The following is a 20,997-nucleotide window of genomic DNA, read 5'->3' as shown; positions in this document are numbered from 1 at the left end:
TTCCCACAATGGTCCCTGTATGGATTTTGTGATTTACTACTCATCTTTGTTTATGAGGTGCCTCAGAGTAAGGTTTGGTGGGAGACTTGGTATGTCCCAGGCGCTGAAATGCGTGTAGGCTATACTACATCTGACATCACTAAATATGAGAGAACAAAGTATGTTAACAATGCTTGACTCGCATCCATTTACCAACAAAATAATTCAACATTCAATATGATGAAGTAAACATTTTACTGAATAAACCTTAAAAGAGTCTGTAGTTTGATTTGGAACATTATAGTAATTAACAAGTGAATATTTCTGGGCAAATATTGTGAGACTTAAAAAGAAAAGGACAAATATTTGTGTTTGCAGGTCCTCAACAGAGGCATCACAGGATACATTTCATAGCAAATTTGTAAAAATGATCACGAGTCCAGCAATGGATTTTTCACTGGAGTATACATTTTGTGTAAATACCTCAAACAACATTTCTGATTTTCCTCAAAATATTGCATTAGTTCCTAAAAATATGCTAAAACACTCAGAAATGTCAGACAAATGCCTGTATAATATCAATTACATTCAACAAAAGATTACTAAAGTATTATAAAAATAAAAATGAGTAACAAATTTTTGAAAGAGGATAATTCAAAGAATAAATATTAGCAAAATATAATCTTGACTTATTTTGATTCTTTTAGACATTTAAAATAAACTGAGATAAACAAACAACAAAAAAAAAGCAAACACTTTTCTGTGGCTAGAGACATCACTACACCAGTTTTGCCTCTAGAACTGGTCTCCATGGGTAACAGAAGATCAAGGAGACATGAATTATATCTAAAGGGCCTGTCACAGCAGTGAGATTCAGGTGTTATGGGTTTGTATCTTGGTTCTAGCACATATATCTCTGGATGTAATACCTGTTTACTGGGCTGCTGTCAATGGTTTTCTTCAGGTGCTATATGGTATCCTTATTTGTGAGTGTGTATGTTTGTGAATGTGAGAGTTATGATTTGAACGATGGTGAATTTGCAAGATGCATTTGATGCCTATGTGTCCTCGTGTGACTTCATTTATGTAATGCACCTTGAGCACATCTTGGTTAGTGGAGAAGGTACTATAAATATTTATAAGCATCCTCATTATTATAATTAATATATTAATTAATTGTGATTTAACAGCCTCATAATATTAGCAGCAGTGCTAATTTTATGTTACAGGGCATGTTTTTGGTTTCTGGCATTTTTAAAGGAGAATTAAATCTGTAGCAATCTACATCATTAAATTGCAATCTTGAATCCTCAAGAGATTTAAGAGGGTAATTTTGAGTAAAATGGTCTAACTAGTTAAAAAGGTCTGCTAAGGCAACTAGAAAAAAAAACTGTTACTTCTTTTTGTTGGACTTGTACCCAGAAGCACTGTCCTCTTTTGGACTAAAGTGAACTTGTGTGTGGTTCCAAAAAACAGTCATCGCTGCCATAGAACCATCATATCAAAAAAAAAAACAAAAAACAAACAAAACCCAAAATACCCAAGAGATGAGTATTGCTCAGTCCATTTTACCCCTATGACTAGGTTTTGATTCTGGCTGCCGCTTCTGAATATAGGCTTGGTAATAAAAATTAGAAAACAAAAATGTCATACTTATTCCATACAGCATGCTGTAAACACAGTAGTTGTGACCTATATATCCAATGAATGCAATCACAAAGCCTAACAGGAACTGTGCTATCTGTATCTGAGTCATTTGCTTTTTCCACTGAGGAGGGCTGTCAGGCAAGAGTGCTGTGAGACCATAGTAAAGATATAACAAGATGTGAACAAAGGAGTTCATTCCCAAGAAGACACCAATTGCAGGCCAGGGATAGAAACGGTATGCCAGCTCACTAAGCAGAAGCATGCTGGAATGGTGGTAGATGTGAAGAAAGGAAATTTGGCGTGTCTTATGTCGTAGCACCATGAAGACAGTATCAAGTAGTTCAAGGATCTGCATACCAGAAAGACAGTCTATATTTATAAATCTTACCATGTGCTTATTCTCCTGTAGACAAATTATGTTTTGCCATGTTCAGTTTTTAAACAAAGTGTTGCTATAATTTAGTTAGCATTAAAGAATAATGCCAGAAGCAAAATCAGACTTATATTTATTTCTGCATTTTGCTTTTACTGCTTGCACACAAAATACAAAACTGCCTGATGATGTTTACTAATAACTATTAAATAGCTACTGAATAATGTTTCACCTTGGTTATCCAATACAGCTTAAAAATCCAGGTTAAGTTTTCTGAATCTTGCCTGCTGTATAAGGAGCCACTGGTCCATATGCCATGCAGGAATCCCAACATTGTCACCATGCTCCCAAAGCAGCATGCAAAATTGTGGATAACTAATGACTGCAAACAAGTGAAAGACTCAGTTTTAGATGAAACATTCCTCTGACTTAAAAAAAAATATGATTCTTATTTTACAGTAAACCATAGAGGTTTTATTACTCTGTTTGCACTGATCCCTATCATCACCAAGACACCAATAACAGCAAAGTCATCACTAAAATAGCTGCATTTATCACACTGTTGTCACTGCCTTCATAACTACCATCTTTATCAGCATTATCACTTCTGACATTACCAACACCACCATCACTATCACTGCCACCCATGAGTTGATTTAACATATCAGCAGGTGTGACAGCTTTAAAGCATAAAAATACTACTACATAAGGCTTGTGTTCAAGAACTTTGTAAACAGTACTGATGTCAACTTTTTCTAAAATTAAAAATTAAGCTCTGACTGATGAGAATCTGGATGTTTAAGTACTTGCATCCTATACATGGCACAGAGTTATTTGCCTCTTTTGGAAAGCTAGATCTCAGAATTTTTAAAGTAGTTTTGAGTTTATGGCTGAATCTAGGATAATAATTCAAGCCACTTTACAGGTCTAAGTCCCAGTGGTGATGTGGCCCTCTGCCAAAAACCAGCCAGCATAATCATGAGAAGATAGGCAGCAAAAAGACTACAAGACTGCAACTGAAGCAGTAGTCCCAGGAAAGCTGTGGTCTTTTCTGGGAGCCCAGCCATAGCATTACTCATACCTGCACAATAAAGTGAAAACTCTAGAATAGAATCATTTGGATGAGCTCCTGACACATTCATATAAGTTGTTATAAGGACACCATGATATACATCTTCAAACCAAAAAGAAAAACCCTAAACCCCATCATCCAGTTTGTGAAACAGGTAATGATATCTTAAGTATTTTTAAAAGAAAGCTATGCCTAAAACGCTTGTTGCCAATGAAGTGTGTAACGTTACTGGCTTTGCTCACCAGTGTACAACTTTGGTTGCATTAGCCACAAAATTATTTGCCCATCTCTAAGACTTGTTCAACCAGCAAAAGAATAATCTCATGGTCCTTAGGGATTTCTGATGTTTTGAAATAAAACGTGGTAATAAAATTACAGGGTGCCACTATAGTTTTATCTCCCTTGATCTTGAACATACAGGTGTGAATTACTTAAACTAGCAGCAAATATTTACCTAACGTAACTTAGCTATCGTGAAAGGTTCCACACAAAGCGACTGAGCGAAGTCAATCAGGAAAATAAAGAGTCTGTAAGTGTAAAAGTATAAACCACGGACGTGTAATACAGGTTCGTGTATAATAAACAAACCCTCAGTTATGTGCTCGTGGGTCAGTGAAGGGAGTAAGCTTTAAACTGCGTTTCCATTCACAAAACACTATGCAACGATTAATTATCGTACTGATAATAATTTTATAAAGAAATATCTTTGCGAATTAGATGAAGTCAATAATGAAATAAATTTCATTCAAATGACTTCAAAAGACAATAAAATTTGCCAAGAAAAATAAACGTCTCCCGCGTCGCGGGAAATGTTAAACGATGGCGACGTCTGGAGTTGACCAAGCAGACGAAATTGAACATTTGGGTTATGAATATCAGGAGAATGAGGTTTTAGGGTAACGATTGCACAATATCACAATAATTACAATTTTACAAAATATTGCGAAATATTATATCTGTATTTTAAATATATGATATTTTATTTGCCACAAAGTTGAGTAAGCCTGCCCAGTTTGCCATTCTGGGTAGGTAAAGTAATCTAAACTAAAAAAAAAAAGTGGTTGGTTAGTCCTTATCCACAGAATACTTCATGTTAGTCTAGTGGTAGGAGTATTTTCGTTCTCCCTTCCAGAAATTATAAGACGCGGAAGGCGACTGAAGGGAAGTCTCCCACCTCTTCATGGAAGTATAGCATGCATTGAACTTATTAAGTAAGATTACAACATGCTATTTAAAATGATGAAATTAGTATATAACAAGACTGTTTTTTTGTCACCGACAGTTCTCAGAAAGAAGCAGGTACTATTCGAGCTGTTGATAAAGAGTCTGTGCATCGAATCTGCTCAGGCCAAGTTGTTCTTTCGCTGGCCACTGCCGTGAAAGAGCTAGTAGAGAACAGTGTTGATGCTGCAGCAACCTGCATAGGTAAGCAGGAGGTAGAGAAGGAGGTGTGTGTGTGTGTGTGCATGTGCACAAGTCGTCCATTTATTTTTTAGGTCCTTGTATAGTCACTACCTTTTGTATAGTCACTACCTTTTGTGAGAAACAGATGACGATAGGGATTTTTAGTACTCTATATAAAGTAGTGTTACTTTTCTCTTGTTTTTCTTTAAATTGATATGATTTTTAACATTGTACAAATTGTTTGCAGAAATCAAACTAAAAGAATATGGAGCAGAGAGCATTGAGGTCTCTGATAATGGTCTGGGTGTAGAAGAGAAAAATTTTGAAGGCCTTAGTAAGTAAAAAAACTTATTATTATAATATCTTAAAACTTGCAAGATAAAATATACTTTCCAAGAGCTTTTAATGCATCCCTTGACCCTTCTCATCCCATTTTACTATACATCTGCAAAACTTTCTTTGCTCACACATACATGCATAAAATAGTAAAAACTTGCAATTGCATGTATGCCAATGTATGCATATCTACACATGCCTGTACTGGTAGTGTACACTTATGTGAGTGTGTAATTATGAACTTGCATGCACTAACATGTTCCTATATACTTACTCGTTAATAAATCTGTTTATTTGTATTTGCAGCTTTAAAACATCACACCTCAAAATTGTCTGACTTTAGTGACTTGGTAAATGTAACCACATTTGGATTCCGTGGCGAAGCTCTCAGTTCATTGTGTGCCTTAAGGTATGTTATCAGATTTACGACAAATAAAAATTTACCAAAACTCCATGAATACTTTGAGTCTAAGCACTTTTGCTCACATCTTGCATGCTCATAAAAAATAAAAAAATTTGTTGATGATGATGAATAGGATGGCATAATATTCAGATCTGCTTTGTTGGATACTAAAAGAATGAAAAGCAATCGAATAAATATTCATATGCACAGGCCTACTTCTTTTTTCCAGTAATGTGACCATTATAACTCGTCATGACAGTGCAGATGTGGGGACTAAGCTTGTTATAGATGGCAATGGAAAGATTGTCTCCAGAAGCCCCATTCCACGGCAGGTCTGTGAAATCTAGATATTCTTCCATTTCTCTTAGGCTAGCAGACATGTAAGTCTTTAAATTTACATATGGAAATCATACTGTTTGCATTGAAACATTTTACTACACCAAAAGCATTGTACTTTAGACAGTTATACTAACATAACCTTTTATGTTCAAATATTTCAGAGGGGAACAACAGTAATGGTGCAAAATCTGTTCTATTCATTACCTGTACGGCATCGAGAATTTCAGCGAAATTTGAAGAGAGAGTTTGGAAAGATGATGCAGGTGTTAAATGCTTACTGCCTCATCAATACAACTGTTCGCATATCTTGCCACAATCAGACAGGCAAAGGGTCTGTTTACTTTTAGAGTATATATATATATAAGAATATATATGTAAGTATATAAGACATAAGAATGAAAAAATAAATGGAAGAATTCACTGTTTAAAAAAAATAAAAACTGCGAAGATTTCAGGATTGTGCTTATTGTTTGCATACATTTACTGTATATGTACATTAGTTGTATATGTGTATTGGCTGTATATTTACATCTGCTTCTTTCCCTATCCTTTTGTCTTTTTTTCCACCTTGTTAAATCAGTTCCTATTTTTGTCTTTTTACGTGCTTGCAGAAACAGGATGACCATGGTTTGTACCAATGGAAATCCATCAGTTAAGGCCAACATTGCAGATGTGTTTGGGCCAAAGCAGGTATTGCAATTTGTCAGCAGACCAGTTAGGTAGCATGAATATTTCCATACATTATTCTTTGGATTCAAGTATACAATAATGATCTTTTCTTTTTTTGACAAAAGATCTGCAGGATCTGAAGGTAAATTCCTTTCTTGTTTACATGTGCACAATTAGCATTTTAAAAGTGGTTGAGATGGGGAAAAGCAAATCCCAAGTTTAATACACTTTTATAAGAGAAGTAGATAAATCAAAAGAAAGAGCCTATTTTATGTCAACTTTATTAGATATTTAAATTGTCAAAGTGTATTATTTTTCTCAAAACATGTTTTTACAGCTGATGAGTATAATGCCATTTGAGCAACATAACCCTACAGAAGACATTTACACAGAATTTGGCATTAGACCTGACCGGTCCCAAACATGTAACCTAAGGTAGTGTCAATCTCTTCTTATTCTAAGTCATTGGCAATACTTCTTTAAAATTCCATTCTCAGGTCCTCACTTACGTGTTGGTTGGCATTACCTGTGTTTAAATAGTTTTATAATAACTCTAAGGTCCACAAGGAGCATGCTCATATTGAAGATTCATTCTGAAACATTGCTGGCTGGCAAGGAGAAACTTGAGGATCATGAAATCTACCTAGGGTGAACAGCTGCACAAAGTGGGATAGACCTTAACAGCTACTAGCAGGATTTTTTTAGTGGTTAGACCAATGGCATCCTGATTCAAAAGGGGCACACACCAGCCTGTTTTATACCCTTGTTACACAGCATTCTTTCTGCTGCTGATCCAGGTACAGAGTGGGTATCTGACTTAATAGAAGATTGGGAAAGGTAAGCCAGGGAGGGAGAAAGTATAAGCAAAGATCAAAAGTGTGCTATCATGCAAAATCAAAGTTAATATCTGTGCAGAATTTGATGTCAGTATAGCTGTCCTTTCTTAACATCTACATATACGTAAACATTCATGCATGTGTCTACATCTGAAAGCTGTTTTTCTGTTGGAACAGAATAGAAGGGTTTATTTCTAAATGTGAGCATGGCCAGGGGAGAAGCAGTGCTGATCGTCAATATGTCTTCATCAACAAGAGACCCTGTGATGCTCACAAGGTAATTTTGATAGCAGGATAGATGTGGCAAAGAGAATGCACGTTTGTTGCTGTTCATGTTTGTGTGTGTGTGTGTGTGCCAAATTCTATGAACCATAGATTTAACTATTAAAATACAGTGCAAAGATTAAGTTGATGCAAGTGCTTCATTAATTTGCTCCTGTTTAGCATTAGAATCCAATTAATATTGGAACTTTCACTTTTCAGGTGTTGAGGGTAGTCAATGAAGTGTATCACAGCTACAACAGGCACCAGTACCCGTTTGTGGTCCTGCTCATTTTCATGTCTTCAGGTGATCTTTAGTGAAGCTGCTTAAAATGTAGCTGGTCAATATTTGGGATTACCTATGTCAACTTTTCCTTTCTGTCTAGAAGCCTTATCCAAAGAAAAAAAAATTATCTTTACGTTTCAATGTGTATACATTTATTTCTTTATATCTGAAAGTTAGTGGAACAGTAAGTCTTATTAGGTTTTGTAAACAATCTGGACTATGAATAGCATGTTTCAGCTATTTTCATGTCATTTTAAATGTGCGAGATTAAGATTCAGGTTTTTTTGTTGTTTTTTGAAAGGGTCAGTGGACGTGAATGTTACTCCAGACAAGCGTCAGATCTTTGTAGAAGGAGAGCAAATCCTGCTTGCCACATTAAAGGTTGTGAAATCTGTTATGTGTGTGTATGGGTATATATATATATATGGGTGACCTGCCACCACAAAATGAGTCTTAAGAACAGTTTCGTAGTGAAAGCCCAGAAAAGTAATTAGGGTCGACTTTGTGCGACCGGACTTGCACACTTCAGACCTTTATAACTCACTCAATTTTAGGACTAGGAGAACAACATATCAAAAGAAAGGCCAAAACCTGCACATTTTAAAAATATACAATTTGCAAAATCTCAAGTTTTTAACTTAAAACTCATTCTGTGGTGGCAGGTCACATGTATTTGTGTGTGTGTCTGTGAGAGAGAGAGTGCGATGGAGAAAACTTGGGAACACTTATGCACATGTACTTCTTTGACAGAGAGTGTGTCACAGTTGAACTTTTAACAGCTTTTTGCTCATCTGCAGTAAGTGTGGTTTGTTGACTATTCATGTTTGGATTGTTCAGAGTTAAAGCAGGTGCAACTGAACATAGTTAAATATTTTTCAGTCGTTCATTTGAACAAGGGACTGATGTCAGTCTTATCTACTTTGGTTAAAGACTTCTAAAGGATGATTTTTGCAGACATCCTTGGTGCAAATGTATGAGCCCACCACATCTGTATTACCTGTGACAGTTATTCCTCATGTTGGTTAGTAAATTAAGATGTTGTTTTCCTTGATCTTTGAAATTATTGTTTTAATAAACACTGGCTAAAGAATAAATGTTTTTCAGAAGATTTATTAATTTATAGGAGCTTGGCTGACTTCTTTTTTTAATTGAGGATTTTCTGTATCCAGTATTTTAGTCACAAGGTTTAGTGGATTACAAAATGTTTTATTTGTCGACTAATGTACTTTTTTTTAAAAGGATCACTCAGGTGACAAAATAGTAAATCTGGGAATTGAATCCAGATATTTAATGTAATTGAATTAAATCAACATGCACTGATATTCAAAGATATCAGAAATATCTTTGTTTTTCTTATCTTTCTCTGTTTTTGCCCAAATTACTTCTCATGTAAAGATGTCATTGTGACAGTGCCAGGCAGTTCTCTGAGTAGCCCAAAAGATATGACTGACTCATCTCCTGCAGCCTTTTCACAGAGCCCACCAAGTCCTAGGTGGTTCCTTTGTCTTGTTTAGTAGTTTTTCAGTTTTTGATCTCCTTGGATTTGACTTTCTGTAGAACTGCATTATGCAATCTGTTGTCATGGTGGATGTTTGCTGGTGGATAATAGATGTTGGTTGACAATTGATCAATTAGTTCAGTGTTAAATACCCATTGAGTGGATAGAAAATATCATTTATTATGTGCTTTTGGCTTTCCAATAAACGTTTGTAAAAGTCACTGATTATACACCGAGATGGCAATGAATCTGTGTTTTCCGAAAGTTGAGTAAAAGTTTGTATAAACTTCATAAAAGTTCTTCCATTTGATACCATATTCATTAAAAATAATTTCAGATTGCTGACTCCAGGAAGTACCAGTATCTCACTTTCATTAGCAAGGCTCAAGAGATCCTTCTCCAGTACTTTTGACAAGAACAGCAGTACACCATTACAAAGTTTTCATCATAGTAAACGTATGTGAAAAATCTTTCCATTTTATCCCCTTGCATTTGCATTTGTAAATAGACATGTTTGTTAGTGACTTTGTACATGTGGATGTTAGAGTTGTTTAAAAATCACAGTAAATGTTCTTTTATTAGTGCATTAGCAGTAACTTGGATAGGTTTTCATGCTGCGATATTCACAAGAAGCTATCATTTTCATGGATGAACTTTTTCTGTGCAGAAAGGAAAGTTAATATACATGTGGCAAAGAGTTTCAGTCTACCGACTGGAAATATTACAGAGAGATCGCCTAATAAAGGAGCCATCACCATGCTTTTTCCTCAGTCTCCAGGGTCCCAGAGAACCATTTACAAAGAGCCAGAAATGTCTCCTGCAGTGGTGGATTGTGATGTAGATGTATATGACTGTGATTCTGATTCAACTACATCAAGTTTTTCTAAATCATGTAGTGGGATGGTGTCCATCTTCTCACCTCTGGTATCAGATAATGTGACAGAATCTTCAGTGGCAGAGGAACATCAACTGCTCAGCAGCCTTTCTAAAACAGTAGACTTTGAAGAAGTGACGTCAGCACAAGATTCTGTTAATGGATTTCAAGTTTCTGACCCCTTAGACAAGACAGCATCAAAACTGACAACATTTCAGAAGTTAGCTGACAAAGGTGATGAGCCTGATGGTCTGTCGTGTGTGGCATATGTTTCAAAAGAAAGTCCATCTTTGCATCATCTGGAACCTGAAGACTTGCAAGCTGGCGAAGAGACATGTGTTAGTATATCCAGCCAGAATCACTCTGTCATGAATGTTATTGATAAGGAAAGAAGTACAACGATCCATGAGAAGGATGAACGGCAAGAAGACAGAACAAATGAGATCTGTCAATCAGAGCAAGACAGCTGTGCAAGAACAGGTCACACATATGATTATGAGGTTTGTAAACAGGCATTGAAGGAATGAGCAAGACAGTTGTATATTGGTGGATGTCTTTACTATTAACATGTACTGAAATTTAGATTAAAGAGCTTTAACATAAGAGCCCACTTTTATTAAAGAGCTTGAAGTTGGGTGGCAGTCACGGCATGCACGCCCACTCCCCCTTTGGCAAAGTAAATGTTGCTAGCTGCTTGAGTGTGCCATGCCTTTGCTCTGATGATCGTGTACTAGCAAGCTTGGTTTAGCTCACATGTGCATGCACACATACACACACACTCAGGTGCACACTTGCTGACAATGAGAGGAGCATCCAGGCATTTGAAAACCAGTGTCCATGGAGGCTGCTCCGAATATCCTATATAGAACACAAAACCAATTATTTTATATGATGCATGGGTGCCACCCTAATGGGAAACTGAACCCCTTCTTGCAATAGTGAAGCAGTGTAAGCTGGTCTGGTTTGACCATGTGACCTGGCATGACAGACACTCTGTTAAATACTGTTCTTCGTGGTACCCTGGTGGGATTAACACCAAGACGGATGGAGTAAGAGCTAGTTTGTGGAAGAAGTTGACTGGTCATTCCGTGCAGGACCTGCTCACCACTGTTCAAGACAGACCTCGGTGGCAAGTCTTGTTAGCCTCTTTGTCTCTCCAGTTATTCTCCCTGACAACCAGTTTTGATAACCAGCACAACTGTTGGCAACTGGTACCTGTCAAGGAATGCAAATAGAAATGAGTGAATGAGAAGGAGCTAATAAGAACATATGCTTAAATACTTTTATTTTTCAGCTATTTACCTATAGTTTGCATGTGTGCATTAATGTATATAGTATATAATTCGTTTGTATGTGCATATTCTCAGGTGCAGGAGCTTGTAAACTGATGATGTTAATTTACAGATTGCTGAAGACAGAAATGTGCGAACTGAAGACCTCAGGTTCTCATTTCAGAAATTAAAGGAGTGTCTGCAAGTGATACAAAAAGAAAGTAAAGTTTATTAATAATTTTTTTTTCTTTGAATGGTAGTTTATGTATTGTTTGGTAAATTGTGTAAAGCAATTACTGTTTTATTATAATTATAATTTATATACACATGTCAACTCCACCACACAACTGACCCTTTGAGAATCATACAGTGGGAGGGATATAGGTAAATTTAGTTGACCTTCATTGTTGGGAATAGAATTTTAGGGATGACAATAGATTGCTGATGTCAAGGGATGTGTGCATACTCATTTTTTTATGCAGTGTATTGTATTGATGAGTGGATTTTTTTCACTTTGCTGACATCTTTTCTTACATACTAGTTTTTGATACATTTGTTTAGAGGCGTTGCAAAACAAGACCAGCTGTGTCCGCTCCTTCCGGGCAAAGATCTGTCCAAGTCAGAACCAGGCAGCAGAAGAGGAGTTGCAAAAACAAATTAGGTGATGACCCAATCAAGAGATCATAGCTTTGTTCTCAATAATTCCTAGGAAGGAAAGCTTGTTCTCCTGCCAGATCTTACATGTAATCAGCTAGTCATATGCAATGTATAAAAAAATATTTTATTTAATTAGCTAAACCAGATAACAGTGTGGATGTCATTTTGTTTCATTTCTTACGATCCATGGTGTTAAATAAGAACAGTAGAGAGCAAGGCAAAGGACATTGGAACCACATGGGCCCAACTGAAGGGGCTGCCCAAAACTGGGTCCGTTGGCGAGGTGTTGTTCCGGCCCTATACTCCTCAGAGGAGCAACAAGGAATAAACTAATAAAACTACTATGGTGTTGAATGAATTGAGTAACTTTCATTTGTTGCGGATTGAGTGGGGAGACTACAGTTTTTGGAAGCGGAAGTTTCCATAAGCAACCATGAGGAGGAAATATAGCATTTTGCTTGATGCTGGTTCAGTTAGCTTGCCATAATAAACTTATTGCAGTTTTGTGCATGTGGATATTTTTTTCTAATTAGCCATTAATTCTTTTCCATTTTAAGAAAAAACACTTTGACTTGGCAGAGTGCACATAGCATAATGTTAGGTACGCAACATGACTGTCTTCAGGTTTTTAATGACCTTTGCATCTTGTGTGTCCATGTTTTGTTGCAGCAAATCCATGTTTTCTGAGATGGAAGTTTTGGGGCAGGTGAGAATTTGGATTTTACATTTCTGAGTCCTTGATAATAAAGGGTTCCGATTCTGTTTTCTGCTTTCTACACCACTTGTTTTAGTCAAACAAATACTTAAGTAAGTTGTGCACATGGTACTGTAGTGTTGTGATTCCTTACAGCAATGAAGAGTAACACATACCTTTGATTCTTAGGATTGCAGTAAGTGTGATGTGACAGCTGATGTTGTGTTAGTATTCAGTTAAAGGTTGAGACCAGGGTTACAGAAAAGTTGAATTTATTTCAAAGTCTAGCACTTTTGTTTATGTCAGATTTTTCAATTGCAAACATCTGATATCTCAGAAAAGAAATATTAACCTCAAGGGTCTCCATGACTTTCTGAAGAGTGTAATAATATATTACTACAACTACTAATAATGTTTGTTTATAGAGCACTTTATCCCACCAACAGTGATTACTCACATGACGTTGCACAAGCACATACTTATCAGAAGGCATCAACGCGTCTTACAAATTTATTCACCATCATTCAGATCATAACTACTCACTGACTCTCTTTCAATCCACTTGTGTGTGTGCTTGTTTAAATATTTACATACAGATGTGATGTTTTTTTGCAGTTCAACCTTGGTTTTATTATAGCAAGAAGTGGACGTGACTTGTTTATTGTAGATCAGCATGCGACTGATGAAAAATACAACTTTGAGATGCTCCAGCAAAACACTGTCTTACAAAGCCAACTGTTGATACAGTCAGTATTTTATCTAATCCATGTGGTATCATGATCATTTCAAACTGATCTGAAATTGGTTCACTGTTCAGTGTTAAACTAATTTAAGAGCTGCTCATAGATAAAACTTGTATACAGTAGCAAAAAATGTATAAAATATGTATAAAATCATCTGCAAAACAAAGTTTCATGTGCTGTACATTATGTGACTAATCATTATGTTATTTATTAGCACTGCATTATTAAGAATAATAATGAATTCACATTTCTATCATTTTTATCTGTATACTTGAGCGGGTATTGCTTCTTATAATGCATGAAGTACAATTCTTTGCAGTCCACAGAGTCTGGAATTAACAGCAGCCAATGAAATCATTTTACTTGATAACCTACATATCTTCCAGAAAAATGGCTTTGAATTTCATATTGATGAAACAGGTTTGTCAAAGAAAAATATATTTTTGTTGTCATCTTATTTTTATTGTTCTAAATATACTAGTTGCCATATTGGAATGTGATAATGTGACAGTCAGTTTTTGAAATGGGCTGGCATTATAATTTGGCCTTTTTTATGAACTGTCAGTGTTGCGTATGTAAAAGAATGTGTGTATGTGTGCATGTGTTCGTGCATATATTTGTATGCGTATGTGGAAGAATTGTGCCTCACGCATGGAGAGGAATTTTCATTTTCTTGTGCATTTGTGTGTGAGAGTGTTTGCGTGAGAGAAATATTACATGTTCTTAGGTTTACATATAACAGTACATATAGTGGCGTCAGTGTATGAGTGTGATTGGTATTTGCCGAGTAAGTGTCAGCCTCTGTAAATGTCACTTAGCAATTAAATGAATTCCTCTTTTAGTGTTTCCTTTGAGTTTGCAGGAAAATTTAATTTAAAAAAACAAAATTACTTGGTGGTTAAGGGGAAACAACTTGGTGAGAATGAGTAGGAGACTGAACTGCTAAAAATAGGTGGCTGTTTCCCTTAGACCGCTGGCTCCCACCCTCTTTCCAAAATCAAAAGTAGCCATCTGGTTTAATTAAAGTTGATTGCTAAAGGGAGCAGTGATATAAGTGGATCAACAGTCCAGGATGCTGTTTTGTATTAATTTATGCTTTCATTTTGCAGCACCTCCTACTCAGAGAGTCAAGCTAAAATCTACACCCATCAGTAAAAATTGGAAATTTGGCAAAGAAGGTAGCATTTAATATTAAGTATATGTCATTGTTCACAGGTGAATGAGACTAATACATCATACAATTGGTTTTCATAATAGCAGCATTAAGATCAAGCTACTCTTAACAATCTTATGATTAATGTGAGACCTATTTTATTGTCAAGCTGCATTTGTTTTGCCATTCCCTTATGCTTTGTTATGTGGCACTGGTTAGAATCATTTTGGTTTGAAAGTTGTGATAAACTGTGTCTTTATTTGACTAAAGTAGAGGAGGAAATATTGATGTCAGCTTTGGACATTGTTTCTAATTGAATGCTACTCAAAAAGTGACTTTTCAAAAATTGTTTTGGATTTGAAATATCTTTTAACTGAAAAAGCATGTCTTCCTCATCGTTTTAATACATAAAGTATGAATACTTGATGTGCTGGAACAGAGTTTTCTTTTCTAGGAATATTGATTTTTCCATCAGGCTTTTTCGATGATTTTTTCCCGACTCAAAAGGCAAACTTTACATCATGTAATTGCTTAAGTGTACCATAACTAATACATTAATTATGTGTTTAAAAATAGAATATTGTGCAATTCACACCACACACAAATGTGTCAATATTAAATTTTAAAATAACTTCTATTCTTATCTGGCTGATTTTGATGAACTTGATATCAGTAATTATAACATTTAAGATCTTGTTAATCTATAAAATTCTGCCAGGTTATAAGAGGAAAAAATTCGCCTGATACAATAGCAGGGAGTCATTGTTAGTAGTTACTTTACATCTTATAATGCTGTGTTTTCATTGTCTCATCTGCAACCAGATGGTGAGGTGAGTAGCCGATGTGTGTGGTATGTGAGTGGTTTACTATCACTTCATTTCAAACATTGAAAGACCCAAACTTATGTAAGTGGAATACAAGATGAAGGTCAAATGGTATGTGACAGTTTAAGGTGCTGTGTCACTGTGGAAATATCCTGTGGCAGTTTCTGATCAGTGTTGGACAAAGAGGGCTATGAAAACATCAAAAGATTTGACCATGGACATGACAGTTCAAGATATAAGTATTTATTGTAATTTAAATATTTACTGTACTTATGTTTCTTTTTTTTTGGTTTCAAACTACTGTGGATATTGTAAACATTTAAATATTTGTTTAGATATTTGTTCTTTTCTCAGATTAAGTACTGATAAGTTAAAATTGCTTTTCCAGATATCGAAGAACTGATTTTTATGCTGACAGACTCTTCAGTAAGTGTCGTTTTCTTACATGCTTCTTACACACATCTTTTAAGTTATTTGGATATGTATATTTCTTCAAAGAATCTCTTTTATGATCCACATGCTGTTGTGGCTTTTATGGCTGGGCAATAGAGGAGGTCAAATGAATGCTAAAGAGAGAGGAACACAGCTTGTTTAGGCTTTAAAAAAAAAAAAATCATTCAAGCATTGTCACACAGCATTAATGATTAAGCGACAAATATTTTTCTGCAGGGCATCATATGTCGACCATCTCGTGTGCGTTTGATGTTTGCCTCAAGAGCTTGCAGAAAGTCTATCATGATAGGAACAGCCTTGAGCAAAGTGGAGATGAAAAAGGCAAGTTAAGTGACAGGCCAGGTTATTCATTTAAAGTTTTAAAATTTTGATTGAACAACTTCATGCAGTAGCCAGTGGAACATAGACAACTTGTTAGAAAATTGTGATCATTGTGCACTAAATGTGCTCTATAGAACTGATCCATTGTGTTTGTTTCTTTAGTTGCTGTGCCACATGGGAGAAATAGAACAACCATGGGTAAGTTAAAACAAAAATTTCAGAATGTTTCTTGTTAATGCATTTATAATGCAATTTTTTTAGCTCTTTTGCATGATAGACTTCTAAGAACTCTGTAATACAACAGAAATGTATGAAAATGAAATTTTTAGAATTATAATCAAAACACCAAGAGGATAGTTTTATGATTTTAAAGCATCTAAACTTGGCTAGGAATGTTCAAATGTAGAATAAATTCAGAAGCAGGCCTAAGTAACAGTTACATTTGCTTTTCAACACAATAAAGTAATTTATCTTTCTTCTGAAAATATTTTTAGAGTATTTGTTAACATAGGTGACACCAATTAGAAGAATACTTAAAAAAAACATTCACCATCAGCTGTCAAAATTACAGTGAGAAGTGGCTTAAGTAGACTACTTATGTGTCGTCAACAATGGTTTTTCACCATTTGTGATATTTATGCCAGAACTGTCCTCATGGCCGCCCAACGATGCGTCACCTTCTCAACCTGAATATGCTGCCATGAATTGGGGAAATGGTGACTTTTCTTGTGTTTGCTTTACAAAGCAAGAGTTGTAATCCCCTTGGAAAGAGCTCTTTCAAATGAAAGGTTGGCCAAGCTTTTCTATTGCTGAATCGTATTTTTATTTGGCAAGTTTGTTTTAGTGTGAGTTGAGCTGTTTGTGACATTTTTTAGGGGAAGGAATGTACAATTGTTTTCCTCAAGTTATAAATGTGATGTCATTTGCATACCAACATTCTCAAATCACATGTAAAAGATGCAAAGATATTTTGTGGTGTTTTATTTTCGACTGAAATAGTCTTCTTCACCACTTTGACCACTGACCACAAGACAACAAGAGTGATCTGCTTATGTTAATTCAATTCTACCTTGCCCAGCCACCTGCACCAAATGCAGTAACCTAACGGGAGAAAGGATCTTTCAGCAGAAAGCATTCCCATCTTCCATCGTCAATGCATCAGTCAAACATCCTTAAAAATAATTTTTAAAAGTTGAGACATTCTCTAGCATCACAGGCTGATTTCATGCACCAAAAGCTATATCTCATTATAAGACCATGATATGCTAGAAACTAAATTTCTTAAGCCAACAAACTGTACAGTACAACCTTCTGTCAGATGACAAATTGTAAATCTAGACTGGCAGCTGGCATGATGCTCAGTTTCATAACTAGGTATCGCAATCTCTACTTGCATTAACAATTATTTTACAATTTGCTTCAGAGTCTAAACTTAAAGAATCGAAGACATGGCAACTTTAAAGCAAAAAAAAAACAAAAACAAAAAAACAAAAAAAAAAGCACAAATGTATGGGTCATATTAACTATTTTCTTTTTCCCTATGATGTTTTTTAATTTCCAAAAGGCACATGCTCAAAAGTTTATTACCCTCATCTGAATTACATAACCTGCTTTATAACAATATTTATTACCCATGCAAGTCTAGGTAGAACGTTTCTTCCTACACCTCACACACAATCGCTGGCAGGCAGATGGGTAAAAATAGAGGTGGGATAAACATGCTTTGTGGTTGAGAGAATTTTTCTATCAAAATCATCTGTGCAATTCAGATTTGAATTTTCACAAGTTTTCATTTTTTAAAATGAATAGAAATTAAAGTTCATGGTTAACTACTTAGTGAAAATCTCATCAGTTGGGGGTTCATTGTAAGCGTTCCACTTTTGTCATAAAAAAAGCCTTACTACCAGTCCTTGACCCTTCTTCCATGTGCCTTTGAAAAACAAAATTACACAGAGTAACTAAATATGCTGCTACAGTAACAGTTAAGAATGAGTAAACTAGCCGATCTTTAATGTGAGATTGCCAGCATTTCCTTCCACATATCCTGAGTTCATATAACTTGAATCCAAGCTCTACAACTAAGTGACAAGGTATATGTAACATTAGTTTCTCACACTGAACTGCTCACACATGCTCATGAATGTATAAATAGTAAAATATAGTGATATTTACAGACAACACCAAACTGAGTGTTTGAACAACAGGTAACGGAGCTAGAACAATTGTAAAGGCTAGGTTGTACAATGTGTATATGTACTAATTGCATGGATTTAATTTATTCACCATTTTTTTTTTTTTTTTGTTTGTTTAGAAACTTCAAGGTATTAAGTCGGCAACATTAGCCAATTGTTAACATTCATTTAATGTAAAACTTTATATATCAAAAATAATTACTCCATTTTTATTAAATGCCCAAAGAACTAAAACATGATAACTTTTGGAACATCCATTCCTCTTGCAAGCATCTGAGATGATCTGGCATTATGCAGCAATTTAAGATCCCTAAAATAAATGATGAGCCACTGAAACAAAACCCCGCCACTGACAAAGGTATAGAAACAAATTTGATTAATTTTTCTAATTGTATCTGCTGTGCTTTCCTACTAACTGGGGACTCAAATAGACTGTGTGCATGCTTACACATAGAAAAAAAAGCTGAATTGTGGTTTTCTTTTTACTGTAGATTCCCCCTCCCCCAAACAAAAAAAAAAACCTTTAAAGGCAATAAGCAAGAGTCACACGGTAAGCAACCTACAGTTGCAATAATTTATGAAAAATGTATGAGAAAGATACATGTGAGGTAGCACTGCACAGTCACTGAATATCATGCTTACCTAAAGTATGAAAGGCTCTTGTGAAATACTCCCCCCATCTTGAGCAGGAAGGTACAATAGTAAAAGGAATGGAGCATGGGACATTATGTTTAGCCATGAATTACGTCCACTACATTTATTTTTTTTTTTGCAACGGAATGCGTTTTTAATTGGTCTCTGAATTTTAGATGGAGCTTGAATAGAAAACTTTCTGATAATGACTGCAAGAGCTTAACATCATTTGATATTTGTCAAATAATGTCTTTGTTCATAATGGTCCACTTAACAAAAGTTATCAGCTGAAACCTGCTTGACAGGATCTAGATGCTAGCTAGCCAGATGCTTGCAAGATGGAAGTTCCTTTGAAGTCTAACAAACTTAAATTAATTTTGTGGTTTGGTCAACAGACAAGTATCTTACCTCCGTAGCTTAACTACTGTCAATTGTCCAGAACTATAAAACAAATTGCAAGTTTCTTGGTCACTATGCTGTTGCAAATTGTTATTTGAAGGTCTTCTATATGCCATTTAAATATAAAATAACAAAGCTGATGTTCTTGTAGTTTTTTGTTTGTCAGTCTTTTATGCTTCATTGTTTTGGAGCATTTCTCAGAAATTGTTCCACATATGCCCAAATCAAATGACAACCTTCAGGATGGGGAGTGGCTAAATACATTGCCAATTTCCCTATCCCACCAGTAACAGGCCAATTGCCTGTAAATTTTTTTTTCTAAGTTTACACACAGTTGAGATTCACTGTCCAACGTGGGATTTCAAACAGAATAACTCATCAACCCGGCTGCAGTGTTCAGGAGTCTTAAGAATTGTGACCCATCAACAGCCGTGAAGTTCACCAAAAGTTGGCATGATGTTAGCCTGCTGCCTAGCTTGGCTTTTGCATCATAAATATGCACTAAAGTCAGGATTCAGTAAGTTAAAGCCACACAGTGTCATATTCATCAAAGGAATGTGCCAGGAGGTTGCTGGGATCACCCTTTGGTTATTCAAGTCTTGATGTTTGTGCAAATGGCATTCACAGTTTCAAATGATTTTTTCAATTTATTTTTTGATTCTTTCATACCACTTGCAGAAACAGATCCACAATATAACAGCCAAATTGAACAATGTGCCACTGTCGGGACTATGCAGATTGCACAATTCTGTTTTTAACTTGACGTGAGAATATCCACAGGTGTGTCCTTGATGAAACTTTCAGCGATTAAGCCCATCAGAAATCACGGGGTTATGACTGTTTAAGAGGATGCTCCAAGCAAATGCTGCTCGGATTGTCTGCAAAGATGCAGCATAAATGTTCACAAGTGTTGTTATCTGGGTTAGGAGGTGCCACCCTACACCCAGTTTGTAACAACATACCATCATTTTTAAATGGTGATTACATATATGGTGCATCTTGTACTAGGTTTTTTGCAACCTTTTTTTTACGCAGGTTTTGCTTAATAGCAGGATACAAACCATGGAAGAACACAGCATGGTTGTCTCTGTTAGTTGCTGCAAATTTGTAGAGTCTTTGGGCAATTAGATTTTAGCCCTGACTAGCACTTGAAGGTTCTAACTGTATGCAAACAGCACAAAATGCCCAAATATCACAAATACTTAAAAAAAAAAAAAAAAAGCAGAAGCAAAACCACAAACTATCACAAAAAGTGAAGACACAGCAGGGTAAGCCGGCTTCCAGAACAGCTTCTTGTCAGTTGTAAAATAACTGAGTAGTCCAAGGAAGTCTGTGAGGTTTTTAACAGTCTCAAGTTGCTGCTACCATCAGAGTGTTCTGTGCAACCTGAAGAAAAGGCAAGCTGCTTCTTTGCTTTGGTCATGACAACAAAACTTGTGTTGCCAAAACAGTGGCCATGTAGGCAGACAGCCATTAAGTTGCTGAACAAACATGTTCTGGGTCCGCTGGCATGCTCCCGAAGACTATCACAAACCTGCCTGGGCTCTGAAAAAAGTAAATTACACCATTTATCACTGATTGTTCACAAGACACTAATAAATGATAGGAACTGAAAGCATTCAACACAGCATAGAAGAATAGACAAATAATCTGATTCCCTCCCCTCTGTTTATGGTCTGA

General features: G+C 35.8%; 3 protein-coding genes across 13 annotated transcripts in view; 1 reads left to right on the top strand and 2 right to left on the bottom strand.

Moving 5' to 3' along the window:
• Nucleotides 1-217: 217 nt before the first annotated feature.
• Nucleotides 218-3,780, bottom strand: LOC112560015 (elongation of very long chain fatty acids protein 5-like). 2 transcript variants are annotated; one of them, XM_025231572.1, is made up of 4 exons: nucleotides 3,660-3,780; nucleotides 2,923-3,080; nucleotides 2,232-2,381; nucleotides 218-1,975 (listed from the first exon to the last, which is right to left on the bottom strand). In XM_025231572.1, exons 2-4 carry the CDS (start codon nucleotides 3,076-3,078, stop codon nucleotides 1,538-1,540), a joined length of 744 nt encoding a protein of 247 aa, XP_025087357.1. In that variant the 5' UTR covers nucleotides 3,079-3,080; nucleotides 3,660-3,780; the 3' UTR covers nucleotides 218-1,537. The 2 variants fall into 2 exon arrangements, with proteins under 2 accessions (XP_025087357.1, XP_025087350.1); XM_025231565.1 differs by having other exon boundaries at nucleotides 3,526-3,661.
• Nucleotides 3,781-3,800: 20 nt separating this feature from the next.
• LOC112559963 (mismatch repair endonuclease PMS2-like) lies at nucleotides 3,801-17,567 on the top strand. 6 transcript variants are annotated; one of them, XM_025231485.1, is made up of 25 exons: nucleotides 3,801-3,967; nucleotides 4,354-4,496; nucleotides 4,723-4,809; nucleotides 5,118-5,220; nucleotides 5,444-5,546; nucleotides 5,715-5,884; nucleotides 6,165-6,243; nucleotides 6,560-6,657; nucleotides 7,236-7,335; nucleotides 7,542-7,626; nucleotides 7,907-7,986; nucleotides 8,560-8,626; nucleotides 9,016-9,097; nucleotides 9,441-9,559; nucleotides 9,771-10,477; nucleotides 11,382-11,469; nucleotides 11,810-11,909; nucleotides 12,575-12,611; nucleotides 13,215-13,345; nucleotides 13,662-13,762; nucleotides 14,452-14,520; nucleotides 15,708-15,745; nucleotides 15,989-16,093; nucleotides 16,256-16,291; nucleotides 16,738-17,567. In XM_025231485.1, exons 1-25 carry the CDS (start codon nucleotides 3,891-3,893, stop codon nucleotides 16,795-16,797), a joined length of 2,865 nt encoding a protein of 954 aa, XP_025087270.1. In that variant the 5' UTR covers nucleotides 3,801-3,890; the 3' UTR covers nucleotides 16,798-17,567. The 6 variants fall into 6 exon arrangements, 2 of the variants coding, with proteins under 2 accessions (XP_025087270.1, XP_025087278.1); XR_003098451.1 differs by lacking the exons at nucleotides 16,256-16,291; nucleotides 16,738-17,567 and adding an exon at nucleotides 15,442-15,558 and having other exon boundaries at nucleotides 15,989-16,084; XM_025231493.1 differs by lacking the exons at nucleotides 16,256-16,291; nucleotides 16,738-17,567 and adding an exon at nucleotides 15,318-15,325.
• The window catches only part of LOC112559984 (ras-GEF domain-containing family member 1B-like), a 70,303-nt gene continuing 66,365 nt past the window's right edge, over nucleotides 17,060-20,997 (bottom strand). For all 5 annotated transcript variants that reach the window (XM_025231523.1, XM_025231530.1, XM_025231536.1 and 2 more), the window contains one exon: nucleotides 17,060-20,862. In XM_025231523.1, coding sequence (XP_025087308.1) covers nucleotides 20,844-20,862 — 19 coding nt within the window. In that variant the 3' untranslated portion in view covers nucleotides 17,060-20,843. The remainder of the gene's footprint in view (nucleotides 20,863-20,997) is intronic.

This window comes from Pomacea canaliculata, linkage group LG1 (genome assembly GCF_003073045.1).
Source record: "Pomacea canaliculata isolate SZHN2017 linkage group LG1, ASM307304v1, whole genome shotgun sequence".
Lineage (NCBI taxonomy): Eukaryota > Metazoa > Mollusca > Gastropoda > Architaenioglossa > Ampullariidae > Pomacea > Pomacea canaliculata.
Note: the sequence above shows the minus strand (reverse complement) of the source record. Positions and strands in the feature narration are given on the sequence as shown.